The sequence below is a fragment of the Lipotes vexillifer genome, unplaced genomic scaffold (assembly GCF_000442215.2).
Source record: "Lipotes vexillifer unplaced genomic scaffold, Lipotes_vexillifer_v1.1 scaffold1129, whole genome shotgun sequence".
Lineage (NCBI taxonomy): Eukaryota > Metazoa > Chordata > Mammalia > Artiodactyla > Lipotidae > Lipotes > Lipotes vexillifer.
The window spans coordinates 4253899-4262641 of NW_006789022.1; the positions used below are offsets into that span (position 1 = coordinate 4253899).

The 8743-nt window shown below is 58.7% G+C and overlaps 1 protein-coding gene across 1 annotated transcript; it reads right to left on the reverse strand.

Moving 5' to 3' along the window:
* Positions 1-268: 268 nt before the first annotated feature.
* Positions 269-7640, reverse strand: SAXO4 (stabilizer of axonemal microtubules 4). Its single transcript, XM_007462176.1, has 13 exons — positions 7286-7640; positions 7001-7118; positions 6589-6739; positions 5442-5570; positions 4785-4848; positions 4243-4355; positions 3779-3838; positions 3581-3667; positions 3106-3219; positions 2927-3021; positions 1154-1318; positions 579-670; positions 269-371 (listed from the first exon to the last, which is right to left on the reverse strand). Exons 1-12 carry the CDS (start codon positions 7602-7604, stop codon positions 592-594), a joined length of 1494 nt encoding a protein of 497 aa, XP_007462238.1. The 5' UTR covers positions 7605-7640; the 3' UTR covers positions 269-371; positions 579-591.
* Between the last annotated feature and the right edge of the window lie 1103 nt (positions 7641-8743).

Here is an 8743-nt window from a genome sequence, read left to right on the forward strand (position 1 = left end):
CCTCCCCCTCCCCCTCCCCCTCTCTGGCCCGCCTGTCCCTCCCTGGGACTTCCTCCCTTCCACACTTGACGGACCGCTTAGCACAGGTCCTCGGAGACCCCTACATGGGAGAGGAAACTGAGTCTCAAGAGCGAAGTGCCTTGTCCAGAGCGTGACGGTGAGTCCCACCAGGCCTCCCTGACTCCAGACCTGGCCCCTCCAGCCCTGCACCCACTCCCCACCCTCACCGCTCCTTTCCCAGCCCCCTCTGACCGCGCTGACACTGCTCTGCTGCACTGCTCTTTATTTCATTAGCAAAGTAGCCGGGGAGCCCCCGGGGGAATGTGGGAATAGGGACAGTAGCCAGCTCCTGTCCCCTGGGGTCGGCAAACCTGTCCAGACAGAGATGAGGCCTGAGGGGCTCCGGTGGTCTGTGCACTCTCCCCACCTCGAGACGCCCCTGATCTCCCACCCCCCGCTCTGGGGCTGGGGTCCCTGGGCAGGGTTGGCCTGACCCAGGGCTTAGGATGGGGGGCTGGTCCACGATGGCCACCCCTGCCCGGGGAGCAGCTGTGGGTGGAGGTCCCCCGGCCCCTTACCCAGGCCTCAGGCTCAGAGGGGCACCGTGAAGCCGCTGCCGTGGCTGCCAGGAGGCGTGGCTCGGTAGAAGGGGTCAGCCGAGACCAGGGTCCTGCAGGAAGGAGGGGATGCAGGGGAGGGAAGGGTAGGGGCAGCGAGCCCGGACCTTCTATTTACCGCCCCCCACCTCTGCACGGGGCCAGGGCTCAGCCGGGACGGCCAGCTCTGGGCCATTATTGGTACAAACGGGATTTCTGAGGAATTGGATTGAGCAGAAAGGAGTCAGAGAGAGGCAGAGCCAGAGTCATTCAGCTTTGTCCCCACACACCCCACCCCACAGCTGGCAGGGAGCAGGTCAGAGCTGGCCAAATGCCAGGAAACACGAGCGCCCCGGGGACTGGGGCACGGGGGGGAGCAGCCGTGTAGAGGGAGGGGTCGCTGGGCAGAGGAGGGCAGCAGCCCCGCTGGGCAGGAGAGGCAATGAACAAACCAGAGAGAGGAAATGGGCCTCTCAGATGGACAGACAGACGGAGGAGGGAGGAGAGGCCGGGGGACGGCCTGGGTACAAGGACAGAGCAGGAGGGGGGCGTGTTACCTGCCCACATGGGGATGCAGGCGCCGCAGGCTCTCCGTGGGGTTGGGGGTAGCCTCCAGGCGGGCGACCGGCTGGTTGAGGGCATAGCCTCCGGGCTTCTGGGGCTGGAAGCCGCCTCGAGTCCAGCCTTCACTGTCTAGACCCTTGGGGACGTTCTCGAAGTACCTACGACACAGAAGAGTAGCTGGCGGGAAGCTGGTCTCTGTCCTTGGCAGCCTCTCTGCTCTCCTCTGGCAGGAACCTTGGCTCCAGCGGAGCACAGACTGCTGCAGGTCCTCCAGCCTCCTTGCCTTTGCCCACGCTGTTCGCTTTGCCAGGAACTCACTCACCTCTTACCCTGGAAGCCTGCCCTCCCGCTGCCCCTGAGCTGGGCGCCCCTCCTCGGTGCCGCCCCTGAGGCTGAGACAGCACTCTGGAGTGTAAAAGACTTTTAAGAGATGCCACGCCTCCTCCCGCATCCATTTCTCTCTAGGCGTTTGGCTTTTTCTTCCATTTTGCCAATTTTCACTGAGCACTGGGCCGGGTCCTGAAGGTGCCAAAATGAGCAAGATGTGGGCCCAGCCCTTGAGTTTACAAAGCGGGTGCGGAGAGATACATGAGAAAATCAGTGACCACAACCCCTGGGGCTCTGGGCCCATGAGGAAGGAGCGGTGTGCCTGACACCTGCTGAGCGCTCAGAAAACCAGACAGGCAGGTGGGGGAAGGAGAGGTGGCTGGGCCTGAGGGTCTGCGGGAGCCTGGGGAGGGGCAGGAACACAGTTGTCCCCCAACTCCCAGAGTGAGGCTCCGCCCCTCCCCCTTGCCCTCCACCGGAACTGGAGCAGCCACATGCATCACCGATCTGCTGTGAGGCTCAGGCACCACTTCCACCCTCTGAGCCTTAGGGTCCCCATTCAAAAGAGGGAGCATTTCGCTCCAAGGATAGGGGGCAGCAGGGAGAGCACCCTGGGAGATGGAGGAGCTGGGGGGGAGCAGTGTGGACGCAGGTGACACAGGCTGACACACAGATGACAGAGGCCAGGAGGGGAGGCTTTTGCCTAAGAATTACACCTCCATTATCCTACTCCTGTGATACCCCCCCCCCCACCCAGTCCTGGCCTGGGTAGCCTCCCCCATGACTCTAGGGCCACTTTTTCCTGGAAGCCTTCCCTGATGCCCAGGACACTCACTACTTGCCCAGGGCTCACACAGCACAGAGTTTACCTTCTGAGAGTGAATGGAGCCCACCTGCCATGGACTGGTTGTGGTGTCTTAGCAGATGCCCTGTTGCTCCACATAGACCCCATTGTACTCCCTTATTCCTCCCCTGACCACCAATGGCCTGCACTGCATCTCTGGGAAAGCTGCCCTTGGGTTACTGGAGCAAGGAGGTACCTGGGATTTAATATCACCCCTGGGGACAGCCCTTAACCAAGGATCAATGGGTGTGGGGTATGAATACCCCAGCTCTCTCGTTCCTTGGCTGGGATCATTCTGAGTTGTGTGTTTTGCACTGTTTTCTAGTGTCTCCTCATGGGATACCTGGTTTAATAACACACTGTTGTTGGCTGCCATCCCTTCCCCACACGATTACCCCCATCCCTGACACCCTTAATAAAGGGTTCACACCCAATTCCTTGGCTTGGGGTCTGCTTCTGGGGGAACCCACGTTAATCAAGTGTTGGCCTTCTTCACTCATTACTGAGAGCTCATTACTTTTTGCATCTCAGTCTCCCTGTCTGTAAAATGGGTCAGCTTCACAGACCCAGATGTGGGTAGGGAAGAGGGGCTCACCCTTGGTTGTAGGTGGTCAGGTAGCAATTATCCAGGTCAGGGTCATAGGGGCTCCGGACATAGCTGGGGTTGTTAAGGCTGAACCCTGTGGGCTCCTGCACCAGAGGGATAGAGAGGGGACTTCTCAGGTCAGGAGCGGGTGGAGATTTGGGGTAGGGGCTGGGTACCCCAGGCCTTACTTTTTTCCCCATGGTCTCCCGGCCAAGCAGGGCAACATTTGTCTGTTTCATCCTCTGCGGGGGCTGGAATTGCCAGTGGTTTATGCTGCTGGGTTCTGGGCCAGAGGTGGGCACCTGCAAGGGACAGAATCACAAGAAGTGTGGCCGGGTGGCCAGGGTGAGGCAGCAGGATGGAGGGAAGGCAGGCAGAGGCCCATGCAGCCTCAACCGCCCCAGCCCCAGGACGCGTCCCCCTCCAGCCCCACTGAAGTCACGGCTTTGAACACACCACTCACTTTCCAGCCCCTGGGCCTTTCCCCCTCCACCCAGAGGTCCTTCCCCCCTCCACCCAGGGGTCCTTCCTCTGCATCTCCAAATATCCTGATTCTTCCCATATTGCACTGCCTGGATCGAATGCCACCGGGTCCAAGAAACCTCCCTGTCTCCTCCTCTCTGAGTGTTCCCTTCTCTGAGGGAGCCTCCCGAGGCCACTCACTCTGGGGTTCAGAGTCCTCTCATTCACTCGACTGAAGCCGGTCTGCTGCTTGGAGCCTCTGGCCAGCACTGGCAGGAACTCATCCCCCTAAGGCAGCAAAGCAGCCCCTGGCACGGCTTCTGGCACCATCCCAACTGCCCCACAGGAGGACCTCAGGCTGTGGCACAGACATTCCCCTCCAACCCTGGCTCATCTTACATGAGGATGGGTCATGGGGAGAAAGTCTGACTTGGTGACACTCCGGCTGGGGAGGAGGACCTGGAAAGAGGCCACAGAGGAGCATCAGGCTGCTCAACTGCTCCTTTGTCCTGAGCACAGAGAAGGGCTCAGCACAAATGGGTATAACTGGACTTACAAAGGAAAGGGGAGAGTTTGGGAAGAAGGGAGGGGAGGGCGTGATGCTGAATGGGAACCAGCAGTCCAGGGTTCTTGTCTGAACTCTCAGTGACCTTGGCTATGCTGCTTTTCCTCTTTGGACCTCAGTCTTCTCATCCAGAAAATGGGGGATTTGGACCAAAGTAGTGGTTTTCGCCCAAGCTCTTTCATCTTGTGTTTGGGCAAAGGCTTCTGCAGCTCATATATATACATTTTTAGAGCTAGAAACCCCCAGACTGGAGAGCTTCAATCACCTTGAAATTCTAGTGGAGCCCAGCCTGACTTACCGGGTCCCCAGGGAGGACCTGGGAGGGCGGCTGGAAGATGATGGGGTTCTTGTTGGAAGCTTCGGTTAAACCAGTCTCCTCCTTGGCCCCAGCTGATTTCTTCTGCAAGAGATCTGCAAAAGACAGCCCCTCTGTGCTGCCCTGGGACCAGCAGGCCCCACCAACGTGACCACCAGTGGCTCAGTGTCCCAGTAGGTGTGGAGGGAGCTGGCTCCAAGGATCTGGAGGCCGGAGCCGCCAGGATCATGGGCAACAGGGGGACTCCAGAGTCCAGGGCAGAGCGCGAGAGAAGAGAGCAAAAGGAAGGGCAAACCTCAAACAGCCCTCCTCAGCAAGAGAGTCGTCCTTTGGAGATCAGCAGACCTGAAGCACAGAGGTCAGCCCAGAGGAGATGGTTTCCCCGAGCTGCCGACATGTCCTTCTGTCTTCCGCTGGTGCCTCCTTAGCCCTGTGCCAGCTCTGGGGTCCCCGGGGGTCTCTCCCAAGGGTCGGGAATAGGGAGGTGTAGTGGGAGGCCTGAGCTTAGACTCACGCCTGCCTACCTGGCTGGTTTGAAGGCTCCTTGAGATACCTGGGATTATACTCGGAAGTCATGAAGCGGGGGCCCTGGAACACAAAGCGTGGAGCGATGGGGGACGCAAGGTAGACCAGGGCCCGAAGGCTGTGGGGGCAGTGCTGGCTCTCCGGTTCTCTGTGCTTTGAGTAGACCTGCATGCTCCCACACACATCTCTCTCTGATCACGCATCACAGCGCCAGAAATTCCACCAGGAGAGCACAGTTCCCCCGTGACAATGAAAACTATGTCATATCCCACGCTGTTCTCCAGTAATGAACAACGGGACCCAGAGCCCCTGCGACCCAGAGCAGGAGGGGCCCAAAGAGAGGAGAGAGGCGGATGGGAGGGAATGGGTGCTCACAGTACACTGGGGCCCTGGATGGGATCGGGAGAGAAGGGAGCTCAGGTATTAAATCCCAAGATACATGTAAGGAAGCCCATGAGGGCCACTTTGCTGCTGCCTTGGAAATACCAAATATCAAATCCTTGGCTTGCCCCAGTCTTTTTGAGTGTGTGTGCCCTGAGCCCACACTGAGCTAGCTGCTTGGGTGAGTCAGCTCGGAACCTGTCTCGAGGAAGCCGGGGGAGGTGCGTCCGGCCCCTCTGCCCGGCCCAAGGCCCTCATCGGGGCCACCCACTCACGTGTCGGGCATCCTCCCACTCCAGCGAGCCCTTGTTCTGCTGTCGGTGGAGCAAGGGCACTTCCTTGGGCTCCAGCCCCTTGATGGCCTGGGGCCCATAGTCCTGGGTGTCAAAATGGACCTTCCTGACCTGGGAGGACGGAGCAGCCAATTACCCTCCGGGTGAGGCGATGGCAATCACTTCTTGACTCTGATACTGCCCTTGACCCCTACAGAGTATCCGCACAGCAGCCTGAGGGGTCCCTTTACGATGAAACTGGGCCATATCCCTCCTCTGCTCAAAGCCCTGCAGTATTCCCATTGCACTCCGGGTAGGATCCCATGTCCTGACAGCGGCCCACAAGGACCTAAGCTCCTCACTCCGCTCCAGCCACCTGCCTCCATGCTGTCCCTCTGCCCATCAGGTGCTCCCACCTCAGGGCCTTTGCACTTGCTGTCTGCATTGCCTGGAATGCTCTTCCCTTACTTTGCTACATCCGGAGGAATACGGACGCCCCTCAAGTTTTTGTCTAATGTCTCCATAGTAAGCTCTTTTCTGACCCTCCTGACTTGCAGGTCCAATTCCTTCACTTCTGCTTCAGTCCTTGCCTCTTCCCTGTTATATTTTTTCCCCAGCACTTACCACCTTCAGAAATCGAAGAGGTGTTTAGAACATATTGGTTGCCTGAATGAATGAATGACAGCATCCATTCTGGTGGTGGTGGTGATAAGGATGATGGTCACACAATGACAGAAATGAAGAAGCCGGGGATGATAATGACAAAAGTGACAGTGACAGGCCACAGTGGGGATGGTGATGTGGGCGTGGAGATGTGGATGGGATGGGGAGATCATGGGGAAGGGGATGGGCTTGGGGTGCGGAGGGAACAGGACTGGAGGTGGGGGTGGTAGAGATGAAGATGGTGACAGGAATGGGGATAGAAAGGGAGGGGGAGGGGATAGGGGGATGGGGGTGAGGTCAAAGGTGATAAAGGTGAGGGGACCCCAGCCCACACTGTGGCTCCCCCATGCCCAGTCATCTCAGCCTTGACCAACGCTTGGCAGTGCAGCCCCACCCTCTGGAGGGATTCCCATCGTGTCCACCCTCTAGCCCTTCCTCCGCCCCAGGCTAGGGTCCCCCTCCGTCCTGGTGCTGGCCCAGCACTGACCTCCCTGGTGGGGGTGGCTGCCCTGGCCTTCTCCCAAGAGGAGCCAGGGTGGGTCTGGTGCATGTTCCAGGGCAGTGGGTATTTGCCGTCAGGCACCTCCGGACGGGAGCTCTGACTAGTCACGGTCTGGAAATTGCTGCAGACTTGTTCCCTGAGGGCAGGGCAGGAGCGGGAGCTATTACCACCAGGGCCAACTCCCCTTGTCCCCTGGAGGCTTCCACCTCCCTCAGACCCCCCACAGCAGCCTCAGGAGTCTGCTTGCCTTTGGGGCCCAGGCTGAGGACCAGGCCCTGAATTCCCCAGGACCCCGGACCCCATGCGCAGAGCCTGGAGTTGGTCTGATGAAGTCCGATGGCCCTGAGGGCTAAGGCCCAGGAGGGCAGGGGGTGAGGAGGGGTTGGACCGACTGTACCCCACGGCCGGGTTGTCCAGGGCACCGAGATTCGGTTGGCATGAGACCACGGGCCGGTAATTTGATTTGTAGCCTGTGCCTTGGTGACTGCCCATGCGGGGCTTGAAATCCTCCCGACCTGCCAGAGGGGAAGCAAGCAGACAGGACTCAGGGTCAGCAGAGCGGCAGAGCAGTGACCAGGGCTTCCCAGGCAGGACCAGCATCCCCCCGCACCAGAGGTCTAGGAGGGCGTCCCCACTCCTGCCCCGTGCCCTGGGCGTGCCTCCTACACAAAGGTGCCCTCACCATAGGCTGTGCAGTAGCTGGTGGCGTAGAATTTCAGGGGGTCTGTGCAGCCCCCCGAACTCATCTTCACATAAGGGGATACAACCCCCAGGGGTAGTTTCCCCATCATGATGCTGTGGGGCAGGGCCCCCGGGGGGCCTAGGAAGGAAGCACAAGAAGCCCCATAGGTTTGGCAGCCCAAGGGCCCAGAGCCTGCCCCAGGCCCAGGCTGTGGAGACCACAGAGGAGGTGATGGAAGCCCACACAGCGGCCCTTCCCCCAGGTCTGTGCCTTTCCACCGACACCCACACCCCAAACTGAAGAAAGGACTAGTAATCATCAACACTTGTGTACCCTGTGTCTCATCTCACCTTCCTCACACCTTATCACCAACCCCCCTCCCCCATTTTACAGCTGGGAAACTGAGGTTCCAAGTGGTGAAGGAATAGCTCCTAATAGGTAGTAGAACAGGGATTCAGACCCGAGGTATCCGACTCCTCAGCCCCTGATCTTTACCCCCACGTGCCCTCTTCTGGGAACTGAATAGCCAGACAATCGCCCACCCTGAGAACTCTTGGTCAACCCAGCTGGGAAGCTCACTCCCAGCCCCAGGCTCCTTGTCTCTCCCTAGGGTCCCTCGGCCTTGCCCACCTCCCACTAGAAGTTGGCTCAGCTCTCATGGGGCCCAAACCCTCAGCTGGCCCCACCCTTACCTGCCCTCCGCAGGGGCTCTGAGGTAGGGCAAGAGGCTGCAGGAGGCAGGCGCTCCTCCACAGAAGCCTGAGCCCTCGGGCAAGTGGCCAGGCCAGAAGAAACAGTGTGTTGCCTAGCAACAGGTGCCTAGCAACAGTGTGCCCAAGCCTTGGAAGCCCTTCTGAAGCCAGGGCCCACTGAGGGGCTGACCTGGCCAGGAGGGGAGGCCAGGAGCTGCCCAGGCAAGGTACTGCCTCCATGGCTCCAGCCCCGATTGTGGTGTCCCTCACCAGAGCCGGGCAGAATTGCTGACTGAGTGACATGAAATAAAAGATAATCCTGAACAATCACTCCAATTTATTGAGTACCCACTTCATCAGACACTTTACATCTTTTATCTCCAGTCTTCTGAATAGCTCTTCCAGGTAGCTTTTATTATCCCTCTTTTCACACAGGGAAAAGGAGGGTTAGACAAGCAAAGTGACTTGGCTGGCCGGAGATCTCACAATCAGAAAATAGCAAAGTTGAGATTCAAATGTGGGTGGGTCCAGATCTTAAGACTCTTAAGCCTCTGGGTAAATTAATGTTGGCTATGTTCTGCTAGAGCCAAATCTGTACCAAGCTCTTTTACACACATTACCTCGCATAATCCCCCAAACCACCCTGTGAACCGGCTACTATTATTCTAGGTCCAATAAACCACAGCAGTGAAGAGTGTGGCTCAAACCTGATCTGTCGCCCCCATTTCCTCATCTTCATCGAGGGTTGTCACTGGACCTGTCTCCT

Bases quoted from the DNA above. Each gene is read 5' to 3' on its own strand.
- SAXO4 (XM_007462176.1), bottom strand. From the start codon at position 7,604: ATGATTACTAGTCCTTTCTTCAGTTTGGGGTGTGGGTGTCGGTGGAAA. The intron at 3,839-4,242 runs GTAAGTCAGGCT...GCCTCTTTCCAG, and splicing joins AGGTCCTCCCTGGGGACCCG to GTCCTCCTCCCCAGCCGGAG. The intron at 3,022-3,105 runs GTAAGGCCTGGG...CCTCTGGTGCAG, and splicing joins GGGAGACCATGGGGAAAAAA to GAGCCCACAGGGTTCAGCCT.